Source organism: Diadema antillarum, unplaced genomic scaffold, assembly GCF_040938485.1.
Source record: "Diadema antillarum isolate AM-2024a unplaced genomic scaffold, OU_Dant_1.0 seq00002526_RagTag, whole genome shotgun sequence".
NCBI lineage: Eukaryota > Metazoa > Echinodermata > Echinoidea > Diadematoida > Diadematidae > Diadema > Diadema antillarum.
The window spans coordinates 23,724-40,312 of record NW_027273129.1 but is presented as its reverse complement, the minus strand read 5'-3'; the positions used below and the strand labels follow the sequence as shown (position 1 = coordinate 40,312).

The 16,589-nt window shown below is 38.8% G+C and overlaps 1 protein-coding gene across 1 annotated transcript; it reads right to left on the bottom strand.

The window, feature by feature from the left end:
* Window positions 1–905: 905 nt before the first annotated feature.
* Window positions 906–16,347, bottom strand: LOC139714914 (PRELI domain containing protein 3A-like). Its single transcript, XM_071626560.1, has 6 exons — window positions 16,229–16,347; window positions 7,464–7,632; window positions 4,937–5,023; window positions 4,164–4,234; window positions 2,844–2,946; window positions 906–1,308 (listed from the first exon to the last, which is right to left on the bottom strand). The coding sequence occupies exons 1-6, from the start codon at window positions 16,258–16,260 to the stop codon at window positions 1,186–1,188; spliced, it is 585 nt and encodes a 194-aa protein (XP_071482661.1). The 5' UTR covers window positions 16,261–16,347; the 3' UTR covers window positions 906–1,185.
* Window positions 16,348–16,589: the final 242 nt, after the last annotated feature.

Genomic DNA, 16,589 nt, shown 5'->3' with positions numbered 1-16,589 from the left:
ATACATTCTACTGACAACCGCTTTCCGTTCCTCACTATGACATGAGGTGTGTCAGAGTAATGCAGCTTTGCATTGCATCATTGCACAATTTGCGTAGCAAATCCGTAGACTATGGAACATCTTTTAAGAAGCTTTTTTTTTCTTTTCATGTTTATAATTTCATACATAAATAAAGGACTCTAATTTGTGCTCACAAACATATACAATATATATATATCGCAAATCCAATCTAGTTCAGCAATCTGATACAGCATCAACTTTTTCACAATCTCAGGGCACATGCATATCAGCAGAGAGCAAGAAGGCCATTAATTCTCTATTCTATTCCAAGAGGTAATAACTTTCTGCTTCCAATGTGACAATTTTTGATGGATTCCGAGCTGGAAAATTCTATCACCTTAGTATGAAATAATTACCTATATCAGTCAGAATACCTGAAGTACAATAGACACCTTCTTTTCCCACAGTTTAGTATGGTACACTGTTCTTTCAATTTGTCTTAGCTCAAGCATTACAGTCCAACAAAATTACAGTGATCAACTGAAATTAGTTTGTAACATTAAAATGGCAGAAACTTACAGTATAGCACATTTGCATAAGTCTGGTCTGTGTATATAAAAAAGAAAATGATTTTTGAGATCCCAGGATCAAGTGATTACATAAAATGATTCCTCTAATCATTTTGGTCTGCCAGGAATTAAAAGCTCACGACACAAAATATAACACTGAGGTAGAAATCATAATTTGAAGCTATGAGGTTTTACCTTTTCCTTTCTAATCACTCAGTGCACTGAACATTGCAAGAGAGCTACTTGTCCAAACCTTAAATTAAGATTTTCAAAACCAAGCATGATTTCATATCAACCGATTAAAATAATACAATTAGCAAAAGACACCATCAAAATCAACAGAGACCAGCTCTGGACGATATTCACATATCCATATCCATATCCATTTCAAGCACTTCACACAAAATTCCTCTGAAACAAACATACAGTTTGTTTCAATGTCCCTTAGTGTCTGACTTCGTTTGGTCGAAACCAAGTTTCGGGGTGTCCAAATATGATTTGTCACAGTTTGACTGTGAAAACCAATGGGTCTGCCCTTTCCGAGCTCACTTTCTTTGGACTTGCGATATCTTAGCATCTACATCACATTACTACATATACATAAGCGAAGCCTGCGTCAATCGAAGTCGATTGTGTCGATGCCGCTCGTTAAGTCCTCGATACCTTTTTTCGCTGTTGAGGCCAGCTCGCTCATTTCCTTGTTAATCTTCTCTATCACCCACTCCATTGCTTCACGGCCCTGTTCACGAAAACAAACAAAACAAGACAGAAAAAATATAACTTGCCAACTACAAGTACTCAGACTGGTATGTTTTAGTTCTTACACCGAAAGCATGATCATCATCCCCCCCCCCCCCCCACCACCACCACCACCACCACCCCACAAAGATTATGTTACTCTTGGGTTCATTATGGTGTAGGTAGGGGGAAGAGTTTCAAAATTACAAAAAAAAGGCAACCAGCATGCCACGAGGCACATAAAGGCAGGAGGAGATTGGTGCAATAAGGAAGCTTGTTTGACAACTACAAAATACTGTACAACATGATATATTCGCGAATTGGAGCTGACGGCCTTTTTTGCGGCATGAAATTTTTGCGAACTGCCACTAGCATTCAATGCATATAGTGTAGACAAGAACTTTCGCGTACACTTTAATTTCGCGAATCTTGGCGCTCGCAAAATTCACGAAATTAAAATGCATGCGAAAATTCCTCATTTTACAGTAGCTTTGACTGTGCTGACTGCAAGAGACACAAGTAGAGGGTTGCTACATGAGAGCCAAAAGCCATCAAGAGGTTTTCTGGGGATCTGCATTTTTAAAAATATATACGCCTTTTGAACTACCAACAAATTTTGATAACAGCATTTGATAGCAAAATGTCACTGGGGTGTCAAAACATTGCATCTTAAAAACCATTAAAAAAAAAAAAAAATCAATTGTCAGATAATAATCCGTCAAGTGATGTCCCGTCCAAATGCTAGCTGTCTTACCCCAAAAATGAAGCCACTACAGTATGTTACAGGAAGGTGATCCCATTAGTTATAGTGCTTTGGCTGCTCTGCTCTTTTACTCTCCTGAACACCTGACAGTTTTCAGATACAAGGTTTTGTCGCCCCCTCACAGCAAAAAAAATCACAACAAATCAATAGAGTGCTGTCTGCAGTAGCTCCTCAGTCCCGCATAAACATTCTGCACTGCAGCCAGAAGGCAAACTGAGCAATTTCATTGGTCAAAGTTACTAACTGAATTAATCAGAGTGTTGTGCGGTTTAAGGCTTTCTGTCAGAAATTGATAATGATCACAATCTCTCAGTTCTGGCTCTCAAGCATTTTGTTCATGACTATCAGTGTTAACAACAACATGAGGGCTGTTGAAAAAGGCTATTAAACTCTAAATGGGCCCTGTTTCATAAAGCTGTTTGTAAAGTTACAAACGACTTACGAGGGACTGGTGATCAGTTCTTGTGCTGAATTATTGAAATGCTGGTAAGTACAGCACATCACAACTGATCACCAGTCGCTTGTTAGTTTTTCGTAACTTTACAAACAGCTTTATGAGACACAAGACTGAAGATTTGTCAACGAACTCTAATCCAGATTATGATTCTTTGCACACAACATCATAAGTATATTAATGTTGCTCATGATTCTTTTGAAATATACTCTCATTACAATGAAAACACAAGTTGAAGTACATTGTATACCTGGGTTTTCATATGTATATATGTATAATAGAAAAAGGGTACTTTTAGACTGAGAAGGGCGTAACTCACCGCTCCAGCTTTGGAGGAGATGGTGTTTGTGACCATCTTTTCAAGATGGCTGCCCAAGCTCAGTCCCTTCACTGTCACTATGGCTTCCTGAGTAAGTACAGTTCTGTGAAAAGAAAAAAAAAAGGGGGGAGGGGGGGGGGGGATTACCTCTGATCTCCATAATGCTAAAAGCCAAAAATGAGCCAGAATGCACCAAACAATCAAGAAACAACAGCATCTTCATAATACCCACTGAATAGTTTGTGGGGAATTGTCACATCTAAATTGTTCAAAGCAATTATATCAATGGCAAGAATATATACACAAGAAATAGAAGGCCAAAGACACTACAACCCATTATGGAAAAGAAAAAAAACAAAACAAAACAAAACAAAACAATCAACGGATAATTAGTGATTATCAATGCAGTTACATTGAGGAACACAAAACAATGCAGATACTTAATCACTTGATTTTTTTTAAAAATGTTTATGCTGATTTCTTTCATGAAATCATTCTGGCAAAGACTTGATATCAAACTATGAACAGTAAAACAGAGAGAATAGTTCCATACTTTGATTACGGAGAGTGAACCTATTGTCCTAGCTCCACAAATAACCTAACTGCAAATTAAGTCAATATAACTTTTGCAAAAATAGTTCCATGTGTTGGAAGTCTTTCTTAACCCGGACTGCTATGCTGAAGTATATTTTGCAAGGTTGTCAACATGTGTCTTTGTATTCAAGCCATGCCAGACAGACTATGCTAATATTTGAAAGAGAGTGTACAACTTTCTTACTAGGTAATGCCCCCCCCCCCCTTGAATTCCAGCATTTAAGACTTCATACTTTTTCAATAATTTGTTTTCAATTACTGACAAAATACACAAAATACAGTACAACGTGTATGATGAAAGGAAGAAAATGTTCAACTCAGTGTTGAAAGTGCATTTTGCAAATGTACCAACACACTGTTTTGTGGACAAGGTTCACACAAGAGATATCATAAATGCTACATGGAATCTCTTGTCAGCCTACTTATAGACTGTTGCTAATGAAATTCTAGTCATATCTATTGCATATCACCTACTGGAAGTTGGTGGGTATAACATTGTTTTTACCTTTATCTCTCCTACTTTGTTCTGTATTTTGAAGAAACACCAGGCATTTTTCCAAGCTGGTCATTACTTAGGGATACTTCTTTCAAGTGTCACAATTTCAGTGAAAGATCTGAAGGGCTTTGTGGCTCTTGATATGACTAATTTCCATTTTAATATGATATTATACCAGCAGCATGACTTTCTTTTCAAAGTGGTGCTGACATCATCAAAATAATACTTACGCATCCTTGTTTGTAGGATGAGGCTTATACACAAGACGTTCATGAATGGTGACATAATTCTGAAGAGATATCTGTAATAGATCAGATAATGAAGATGGGATCACTTTTCCAGTAAACATGTCTTACACATATTACTGAATGCTCTGGTAACTCTTTTACTAACTCATGACACCACTGCACTTGTGTAGCCACCAGAATTGCAAGTTTGATCTGGGCAGACATATTTTGTTGAGAAGACAACACAGTGCGTAAGCTACTGAGATGATAAAGAGCCATCTGTAATAAAGATGGAAAGAATTGAGCAATCACAACAGAAAGCATGACCATTCTCATTTTCTTATTAAGCCCATTGAAACTTTTAGTGCGTTACTACACAGAAGTAGATAAATATCCCGACAAGGTACTTGGTACTGTAGTTTGTATTCCATCTGTACGTGCTTTGCACTGTAAGTGCACTTTTACATGTAAGTGAAAAATCTCTCTTTGATAAGTTAATAGCATCACAAGGGTTCAATTATGGTTGATATATTTTCTGGGCAGATGCAACCAGCACGAGTATGGCAAAGAACATCTGCATCACAAACTACCGAAATGAATGAAGGTTTAGAACGAAGAAAGACCATAATGAGCATTGTCAGGCATACATACTAACACCTGCAGACAAACAAACAAACAAACAAATCCTCCCCACTATTGAGTTGATATTACTTCTAACTGTTATTGCTGGAACATTACACAATCTGTAACTCGGACATCAAGCCATTAATACTCACATTGGCCGTCTGTGCTGTGAAGGTTTTTTCCTTGGGATCCACTATAGAGTACTCCGACCCATAGCATGTGGGCTGCAGACCTATCAGCTGCCATTAAAAAAAAGAAGAATATTTTAATGATAGATTATGGGGAGGGGAATTTGACTTCTTCATCATTACTTATAATCCATTCCATGTTCCCATGCTCTGGGGTATATTGCCTGCTTCACTGGCATCACTTTACTCCTGTCTCACTCAATGCAAGGTAGACAAACTGATTTATGCGTAACAATGTGACACTCCACAGTCCTTCAAAAGGGTTATTGCGATTTAGGAATCAATAAATAAATAAATAATCGTGAAGTGAATAAGTGAATGAATAAACTGCCGGTACTGTTGAGCATATGCGACACCCCCCAACTGAGGTCGAAATAGAAATCAAGCATTAAAAAAATCACTCAGAATTACAGGTCTATATTTCAAGTTTGAGTCTCATGTACGCAGTACACTGTTACAGTTCTGAAAACAAGATTGGGTGCTGGGTGGTAGGAGATAGAGGAAATGACTTGACAGAAGAGGGTAGAACAGAGCAATGGGATGAGTTGACATCGGGGAAAGTAGCACAAAGAGAAACAATGTAAGAGACGAGGGTAGTACTTACAGAGTACTAAGTATCAGAGGGAGGGATTGTGAGGGTAGTGCAAAGAGAAATAATGCATCAGTCGAGGGCGGTACAGAGTATGGCAAGAGGTGGCGGGAATTTCAGTGAGTTTAAGGAAGATGGTATAGAAGTGTTAAACTGGTATTCAGACTGTTCTGGCAATACCTCTCGCTGTCATTCACTATTTTTGCACAGTTTTCTATTCTGTCATTTTCATAGCTGCCGTGCTAACATCATGCCTTTCTTTTCAGAACTACATGTACTTCGTATTCAAGGTAGACTGGCACACTTATAAAAACGTGATTTTGTCAAAACATGATGCACAAAGTGCATCAATACAGTTTGCCTTTTCTTTGTTTTGTTTTTTCTACTGTAGTATTCACTGATAATAACAACGGAGTACAAAAGAGATGATTTTACAGTCTATTGTTATAACTTAGTGCTGGTTCCACACAAAACGTTCTTACACAAGGCTTTGGGAAGTGGGATGGAACCGGGTTCAAGCATGGTAGACTACCACTGTGTACACAGCAGGGAGGTGTAAGACAAGGAATAGAATCTCTTCTCAATTTGTGCAAGTTTATGCATACACTGTAGATTGAATAGTGTGACAACAGAAAACTTAGCATTTCACTGGCTTCGAGATTCGATGCTCTAAGCAGGCTTCAACACTGTTAGAATATGGAGAGCAAAGAAGAGGTTCCCATTTTAACAATTATTCAATGCTGTATTTCAGAGGAAATGTTGAAATCCTGTACAGAACTTGCTAGTAATTTTGTACTGAAAAACTGCCAAGAGTTTTTTTTTCTTTATTTTTCCCTTTTTAAACAAAATCTCATTGTATTAATACCCCCAGACTGAAAAAAATGAGTATTAGTATCTCAAAAAAGTTCATGCATGATAAGCCATCTTGCACACATTTGTGCATAATACTGTTTGCCAGGTTTCGCACATGAATACTAAATCGTTAGAATTGATTAACTGGCTTATGCATATTTTTGTGCGTTTAGTAGCATTACACAGTTAAAGAGGTACAATTTTTACTACTTTTCTTTGTGTGTCCTATACTCTTTGCATACTAACCATGGCTACCAAAAATATTGAAGGCGGCGGCAAATTGCTGCTGGTGAGGTATGTTGTATTTCAGGAATGATGAATCCTAAAAAACTGAAGTGCACTGCTGTCTTTTCTTCGATAGAGTGCATAACTTTTCGGCACAGAGCATGGGTACAAAAGAGAGATTCTCCTTTCTCTACGGCCCTAGTAATATATAAACACGGATCCTCCAGGATCTACACGATAATCCACAAAGTTCCGGGATAGTTTCTACCTCGATGGAGCGTCGACAAGCGTTGATATGACTGTACACTCGGTATCAATGCTGCAGCTACACGGATAAGGTTGGAAGAGCGCGGCGTCTACACGGACCAACACAGCATCTACACGGATCAACATGGCAGCTACATGGACCATCCCGGATTGCTCTGCCAACATGGCAGTCCCCGGATGAGGCCGGATGTTATTGACCTCCAAAAGTTGCCATGTTGACCTCCCAGATGTCCAAGGATGCCCAAGGCGTCAACACGGATCTTTCCCCTGATCACCCCGGATCAGGGTGATCCAGCATGTCTATGTGACTGGGGCTTAACACCTCCCTGGTTCACAGATATTTGGGTTACATGAGGATTTTTAGAACCAGTTTCATGTCGATGAATGACTATGACCTCACAATCAGGCACTCTATACATGCTTGACTTTGTAATATCAAACTCAACCAAAGGTTCCAGTGAAATGGAGTTAAGCATTAGCTAAAAAACTTCACTCAACAGCAGGAACAAAATTATGTCAAGTCAAGTCTGCAATGGTCTACCTTTGTGGAATACTCACCGATCTGACCCAACCTGGTAGACCCCATTCTGTGCTCAGCAGTCTTCTACTGTGGAGGCGCCCCCTGGAGTCGACCTTCCTGTCGACCACATCGATCCCGACCACGCTGGGGTTCATGGGATTGGGGTACTTCCTCCATGCAGCCTGGGTGACTGTCTCCCAGGGATGGCTTAAGAAAAGAAAAATAGAAGAAGAAATTGCAAATTTGTTAATCACTACACAGTAACAGCACAACATTCACAATCATTAAGACATTGATCAAAATAATCCCAATCTTGAATAGGCCTACAACTTATGGCTATTAAGCAAAGTAACAATAAAATATAAGTGGTGGAATATCTGTCAAAATAACACATTATACTTCAGGGCATGTGTAAAACTTAAGGTCTTTGCTTTGACAGTTGGGCAAAAACTGCAGAATGATTCAAAACATTAAATTCTTGGATCCTTCATACAGTAATCTCCAACATACAATACACTGATAGCTTGCCAATCAGAATCATGCCCATTGGAGCTCTGAAGCACTCAGACAGCTCGATTAATTGGCTGTACACTGTCACATCAGAAAACTTGTAAGCACTAAAATCAAAACCAATATTACTGAATGTACATTGTACACCTGTACTTTCCTTCTCCACATGACTGTGCTGAAATTATCACAGATCACACAAATATATTCATGTTTTGTATGCAATAGCAATAGTGCTCCGTTGTGGTGAGCAACTACAGACAAACGTTTGTACTGTACCAGTACATGACACCCACCACAAATTTCAGCCATACAGTTATACAGCATGTCATGGCATTATCATGGTTTCTGTCACCACTCACTTCCTACTCCATTCATCACCATTCATTTAATCACTGTTGGTGACAACTTCCCACCTTCATAGGCTTTGCATAGATACATTGTAGAGAGGATGTACATTATGTACATGCAGGTGAGTGAGTGATCACATATCTGGCCCATGTTATCTATCTTGTTTCACAAGAAAAAGAAAAATTTTGAAAACAATTAGTTCTACATTCATTTCCAAAAAGACAGCCAGCCCATCACATAACATGCACTTAAATCAAACCTCCTAGCTTTGCAACCAGTGTACAGAGTAGTGAAAGCAGTTTTACGAATACAATAGCAGCACTGCAATGACCACTGTGAATCATACTTTCATTTTTTGTCACTGCTGATGACAATTTTCCACCTTCATTTAAACTGTAAGCTTTAAGTTTGCACACAGTGAAGATGTACTGTTGTACATTATGCCTGACTGGGTGGTGACATAAACCATGATTCAGAGACTCCAACTCTCCCGCTTTCGACGCGATATCTCCCGCCAAAAGCCCATTTTTGCAAAATCTCCAGTTCTCTCGCTTGAGATTTAATTTCTCCTGCCCTGGCTCTGTGTCTCCCGCTTGAAATGATTTCTTACTTAGTGTCATCGTATGTCAAAAAATAAGCCTTATATAGCACGAGAGAGCATCTCAAACCCTAGAGCTTCCACTTTAGAACCCCGGCCGCAAGGAACTTCGCGCTTTGCGCTCGTGATGTGCGCGAGCCAAGTTGGAGTCTCCCGTTTGCTAGGGGTTTCAGGCGGGAGAATCTCCCGATCAGAAGGTGCTTGGTGTTGGAGTCTCTGCATGATTTGCCATGTCATCTTATTTCACACACAAAAAAAGAACAATGTAGACAATTGATTCTACAGCTGTACATTAGGGCAATTCCACGGTAACTGACGTTACGCGTAAGGATTTTCATAAAATTGTTTATGTTGTAGTTTTGTGAATGAAAGGACCCGGGGCTTGTAATTAGCATTGATGAATGAGTTCATGAGAATGAAGAAATAGGTGGAAAGTTTTTCTCTCAAACTGCATTTCGTATCACATAGCAAGTGAAAATGTGTCGGTAACTGACGTTACGGAAAAAGGACATGGGAAATTATGGTGTAGATTTAAATGGAAATATCTCATGTCCCTGACTTGTAAACTTTATGTGTTTAATATGGCAATACACCTAGGTTCTTAGGAACAGGTGTGCAAAATAATGTGCACTTTAGATATTTCCTTTTAGCACCATGCCAATTTCAGTGAAGGCATGACGGTAACTGACGTTACGTAACTGACGTTACGCTTACATTTGTCATAGGGTTTACACACGGAAAATCATGATTAGGAATAGTTTTGTGATATTTTATCATTCTGACCTTTCAGAGTGATTTGTTTGATATGGAATCATACCTTGGTTCATCAATTACAAATACACAAATGAAATGAAACATAAGTCCATTTTCTTTATGTTTTATGAAAACTTAAAGGTAAACATGTCAATAACTGACGTTACACATACTTTTGCTATGGGGTTTACAAAGAACTAATTTATTTAACAGGTTATTATACTGCTGCAGTATACCAGTAACAATCCCAGGCATTTACTTAGCAACAAATTAAAACAATATCTAAAGACAAAAATGGGGTGGCCGTGGGGCCCTTAGGGGGCAAGTTCCCCCCCCCCCCCACCCCCATGCCATAGCACAGTTCAGCAAATATAATGTAAATGCACATGAGAGGATATTTCTTGACATTTATCTCAAGATTGAATGCTTATTCAACAGTTATGATTACACAGAGCCATTTAGATTCAGCAGTTAAAAGTATAAATATTGACCTAACAAAGGTTTTTTTGTGTGTGTTTTTTTTTTTATGAAAGGAAAGTTTCTATCTAGAGTACCCCACCCATAATGCCCTGCAGTACTACACAAAACACAGATGTTTTTGTGTGTGATAAAAAATATCTTTCAGGTCATGGGGGAAAAACACATGTATACAACTAAAAATATTCATAAATATGTATGAAATCTACTGTGATATATTCTTTCTTCTTTTCTTCATTTTACTCCTTCTCCCTCAAGGCACTGTTAGGGCCACAAATAAAAAAAAAAATGATCTCCATTATCAATAATGATTTCAATGAATGGTGTTACACCTTTAATATTTTTTCTGTGAAGAAGAAACATGATTTTTTGGGCATTATTTATTTATTCCTTGCTTGAAGGAATGTAATTGTTTTTCTTTTCCTTTTCACTGGTATATCAAGGCTTGCAAATACATCCCAGATACCAAGAAATAGGACTTTGCACCGAAAGAATTCGAAGATCAATATAAACGAATCTTCCTGTTCATAATTATCATGTATTACAAAAATGTCCCTGCATGAATGAAATAAAGTAATCAACAAATATGAACAGTTTTTTATTTTACCCCAGAATCACCTCTCACTTTGAGCAACATCAGTGTTAAATGTTGAGCAACATCAGTGTTAGTTTCAAACAGTAATGACTGTACATGCCTTATGTCAGGCCTGCTTATGTACCATTTCAAGATGTGCCATATTAACTTAACCACACATTTAAGTGCAAGCGAAGAAATATATCTGTTCCTGCATTTGCCTTGAGGTAGAAACTCCACTAAGCTTCCAGAAAAAAAGAAAAATGCTTGCAAAAGTAGTCATTAGTAAAGATTATAAAACTGTTGGTATACAGCTGTACACAAGATTTTTAATAGAAAAAGGTAGTTACCATGCAACCACATCATTGATTAGGCCTACAAATTTGGTAGCTTTATCATCCCGTAGGACAGTGAGTACTGTATAGTAATTTGAGTGCATTATACATTGCATGTGGTAAACCTAAAACATCCAGATGATTTAACCTTAAACTTGTGCTGAACCGAAAATCAAAAGCTCAAGCACCCCCCACAAAAAAAATATGATAAATACATAAATAAGATAAAGTGAACCAAAAAAAAAAAATGTATCCATGGACATACAGTGTACCATGGTGATGACATCATTCCCTATCAAAGGGATTGCTGCTCTTTGTTGATAACCTTTGACTTCCCAGATGTATTGAAATGGCCTAAAGTCAAAAAATTTGCTTAAGTTATAATTACTGTCATGGTAACTGACGTTACATACTGGTATATGACGTTTCGGTAACTGACGTTACACATTTTGATGTGTTCATTTGACTCTCCAGTTTGCCAAGTATCCTTATTTTCTGGTATTGAAAGGAAGGCATATGGGCATACATTAGAAATCCTAAGTTACATCATACAGCTCACTTTCTTTGATGAATAAAGTTAAAAATTCCTTGTTTTTGGTAACTGACGTTACATCCATCATTGTCAAACTAATTAAAAGTTTTTATCAAATTCTTTAAAGCAACCAGCTTTTTCTTTCTATCATGTGGTAAAAGACTTGTCTGGTAACTGCATGCATATAAAAGATTGTTGTTTAGAGTACTAGTAAAGTGGATATACAGAGGGTAAATTATGTGACAATACACTCTTTCTTACCATTGAGTTATAGGCATATTTTGGCAGCCATTTTGAAAATCAAAATGGCCGCTTTTATTGAAAAACATAATGATTCTTAAAACTTCAACTCAAGTATTGTCTGAAAATGTATGGTGTTTGAAACAAATATCATTTTGAATTTTTGGCATCTGTGTCCTACATACCGTGGAATTGCCCATTAATACTTGCAGTCAGACAGACAGCCTACATTTGTTATCACATGACATGCACTCAACAGCATTATTTATCATTGCCAGATAGTTATAATAAAATTGTTTTTAGAATAAACCATCTACAGTTATGGTTTATTGAGAAAAATAGTGATATCTACATATATTTTAGGATTTATTGCAAATTTGTTATATGACCATAAATCCTACACAAAACCCCTCCACACTCAGTGTGACTGAGAATCCACTCATGTCATGGTTTATACAGCGCTGTATCTACTAACAGTTACTATTACATACAATTGTACCTCATAAGTGAGATTCGTATCACTGATTGGTCAAAAGTATATCACATGACAAGGTGTAGTCTCGTCTATCTTGCCTTAGGGTTTTCATACAAGTGATAGAAAGGCAAAACCCTCGTGATAGAAAGTCAAAACCCTCGTGATAGAATTCGTAAACCCTCTGCAACTTTTGTACACATAACAAGTACACTAGACTTTGCGCGCGGTGTCCGCAACCCCTCCAAGGACGCTCACTACGCGCATCGTATAATACAACACATGCACTATTATAATCATCGCACTGCTGGCGCACAGCAGGCATGTTTCAACATGGCATGGTGATCAAGCGCTCAGGACTCCGTGATTTGAAGTGAGCAGAATCAAAGATCGTACGCTTTGTCTTTAGGATTTCTTAGGATCCCGAAGCTACAATTGTAGTTAAGCAGAGACAAATCTCAGCATGTTGGAAATATCGAATTAAAATACGAGCGACGGGAAGCTGGATGTATACTGTAAATCTTCTGCCCAGATTTTATGCAGGAGCTCGCCGAAGGCCGTGTGACTTACTGTGAGTACCGTGCGTACTAGGTCTAGTCTACGAAATGCACGAAAACCATGCAAGCGAGCGCAGGCTGTGGCCTGATTTTAGGGCTAACAGTAGGCCTAACAAATAGTATACAAATTATATACTTGGCCGGGAGAGTTTCTTGTTAGAACTATGGGCAGAGGTGACTCCAGAAGAACTATTCACTGAGGGGCGCAGCCCCAAAGTGAATAGTTCTTTTGGAGGCGCTGAGGCCTATAGTTTTAACAAGAAACTCGAAATTAGGCAAAGTATATTTGTTTTATATTTTGGATCAAAAATTCAACAACAAAAAAAAAAAAGGAAAATGAGGGAAATGCAAAGCCAGAAGTCGTAAACGTGAATGTGATGTTTTGAAGGGATCCTACACTGACCATTAAGCATGCAGCTAGCTAGCAGTGTACGATGTAGAACTGCTTTGTGATGTTGTTAAAAATGTTACATTTTGACAAGCGCGATGTGATGCAAGGTATGGTGCGAAGCAATTTGCGCAATGTCAGAATTGTTTTTATGACGTCACAATCGCTTCGTTAGGAATTGGTACATTTTTCGGAGTGACTGTACGAGCAGTGCGCATGGAAATTGATACATTTTCAGAGAGACGGTACGAGCAGTGCCCAATGTCAAAATTGCTTTGTGGCGTCACAATTGTTTCGTTAAAAATTGTTACATTTCACAGACTGATGGTTCAAAGCTGCGCACAATTTCAGAATTGCTTTGTGACATCAGTTTGCAAATAGTATACTATTTGCAAAAATGTCGTCGCAGAAGTGACGTCATTTTGCAAATAGTACTTTATGGACTGTCAACTTTCTGAAATAGCTGAAAACACCTTTAATCACGTGAAGCTCTTTCAACCAATCATCAGAGGATAAATTTTTGATCCAAAATATAAAAGTTACTATTTATTTGCATAGCCCTAGATCTTGGTTAAGTCTTAAACGATGAGGTATATAAAACAAATATTAACTGCTCCGTATTCGGATGGTGGTGGAAATTATCACTACCTCGGAGCTTTTCATACCGACCCCTCCATCACCCCTCGGCTAACGCCTCGGGGTGATAGAAGGGTCGGTATGAAAAGCACCTTGGGAATGATAATTTCCACCATCATCCTCATGAGCAGTCAATATTTGTATACTGTTCTACAAAGGGGCTAATATATTGACCGCAAGATTAGTCTGTATCTTGTTGTCACTAATATCAGGGCAGGGATGATATGTTCTGCAGAGATTATGCCTAGTTTCACAGTATCCCACCATCCTTAGAGGAGCCATATAAAAAGTAACAATAAAAAATGATAAGATAATAGAACTCCTCCAAACAGTCAGATTTTTCTATTGGATAGATAAGGTAATAAGACTAGACTCCTATCAGTCCTGAAAGTAAAACGTGTAGCAAATGTAGAGCCTATATTTTAATATTCGGTAGGGTAACATCCCAAGTATTCGGTCACTTAAGCTTTTTGCAATATTTTTCAAACTAAAATAGTATACATACATCATATCTACACTATTACAGTAATGTATGTGAAATATATCAAATTTCTTTAATCTCAATTTTCATTTTGTTAAATATCACACAGATTTTCACAAAATCGCAAAATATATCACCTTGAAAATTCCCCAGCATTCGGTCACGCGATATGCGCATTCAAAGTCAATGTGTGTTCAAGGCAGCTGAAAAACGCGCGGGTGCTACCTTGTTGGCGCAAAATTGCATCGGGGACATTGCGGCGCCTGTTGGTGACCGAATACTGGGGACTCAGCACTCGCATTCAACCCTTGTACGTTGAGACTCAGACACTGTATCGGCACGTACGGAAATTTTTGTTTTTCTTTTCCATTTTTGAGGATACCATCACACTCCAAGCGTTAAGCAAAAATTCCCTTGAGAGAACGGCCTATTTCTTGATTTTAAGCACTTTTTCCGCGACCCGTACTCTTACAACTGGGCCTTATCAGCGCGCACTTTTGGAAAGTAGCGGCGATTCTGCACTTTTGACTGTAAAATTTGGGATTTTGGATGGATTTTTGGAGGGGGCTACGGGAGTTTCCTGTTGTGAATGAGTGTGCAAGTATGTGAATTGATGTGATTTGCGTGTGTTGTGACAGTTGAACTTACTGGCTGGTGACAAGTGATAAGTGACCGAATACCGGTAGCTGACCGCGGCCGAGTGACTGGTGCTCTTACCCTATTGGCCGAAATAGTAGTAGCTCCATTCATTGGTTAGGGATTTACTACCAGTGACAGTGTGGATGGCGACAGATACACATAGGGCCTATACATCTCAGCAGCTCAATATTCATTCATAGGCCATGCCTTGGCCCTTGCTATTGTCGTCTGGATAAGAGTTTCATTCAATTTTTGAGCAATAGATCAACTGTGACTGCATGCAAGGATCATTATGCATTATATAACGCCTGGAGAGATCCTTGTCATTTGATTGGTTGTTTGACGTTGATCATTCTGCCCATTTCACTATGACATCATCATCCGTGCAATTTTGGATCCATACGATTTGGTCCATTGCACGCTCGCTGAGAGCCGGCACACGCGTGTAAAACGCTTGCGTTTGCAGTGTGTGTAGTATGCTACGATACAGCGCGCTAGCAAGAAGCTTGCGTTTGCAGTGTGTGTATGCGACAGCGCGCTAGCGTAAAGCGCTCAGCGAACACTCTCGCAATCTTAGATTCTCCCTTTGTTTCTAAATTAATAAAACATCAAATGAGAAGAATCTATTTTAGGCGTTACAAATATAAAACAAATTATAATAAATGTTTTTCATTCGTGCGATGGACAGAATATTTCATTCAGTGAAAGATGAAATGTTTGACCCTTTCAACTCGGAGGCGCCTCGTTGAATGGATCATTTCATCTTTCACCTCATGAAATATTCTGTCCATTGCACTCATAAACATTCATTATTTGTATACTGCCACTAGCAGTGACCCATGACACGGGACAGCTCGCTCGACACAGCTAACACTGACTCGTGCTGTCACGCGCGCCGGGTCATACGACGTACAATGTTCATGATTTATCTAGATTTATTCAGAGTGATCTTAGAGAATCAATGTAGCCATTTCGACTAGAAGGCAATGGCAGGTAAATAACAAAATGTAATGTTACAGTGAAGTGAGAATTGTCTTCGGGGTTCGGCTTCACTGCACTTCTTCCCTTCTGTAGTGTTACACAACACGTTTCGTGCATTCAGTTAGTAGGCCCTGCTTGTAGTTGTACTGTAGTTTGCATGTGGTGATCTTCGAGCTAGGAAATCAACTTGCTGCATGCTGCACAAACGAACATTTTGGCGCGACAAAGATCTACATCTAAACCAATCGTTAAATAATGGACATACATCTACTGTATACTCACTTAAAAACATGCTCCGAACTCCAAATTTTCATGATCAAAGACAAAGTTAGGTTGCCTATTAGACAAAGTTGTTGTACCGGCGAAATCCGCGCACACGATACGATTGAGATTATGCAATCCGATCCGCACACGTTACACATCTACAGTGGAGTACAGTGTACTCAGTAACTAGACTCGTATGTTCACTACGCATGCACATACTCTACGGTTGTATCGCCGGTACGGCAGCGTGGGATGGGCCATACTACGTTACGTAGCTGCATGACGCATGACGCACTTCTCATGTCACGTTGCATGTACGCACGCACAGGCATTATGACGTCACATGAATGACAGGCCAAAGACATTCCGGCCCCTTAGT

Excerpts from the sequence above, each read along its gene's own strand:
- LOC139714914 (XM_071626560.1), bottom strand. The coding sequence starts at position 16,260 with ATGAAAATTTGGAGTTCGGAGCATGTTTTTAA. Across the intron at positions 7,633-16,228 it reads AGTTCGGAGCATGTTTTTAA|CCATCCCTGGGAGACAGTCA; the intron begins GTGAGTATACAG and ends TCTTTTCTTAAG. Across the intron at positions 1,309-2,843 it reads TCTCCTCCAAAGCTGGAGCG|GGCCGTGAAGCAATGGAGTG; the intron begins GTGAGTTACGCC and ends TTTCGTGAACAG.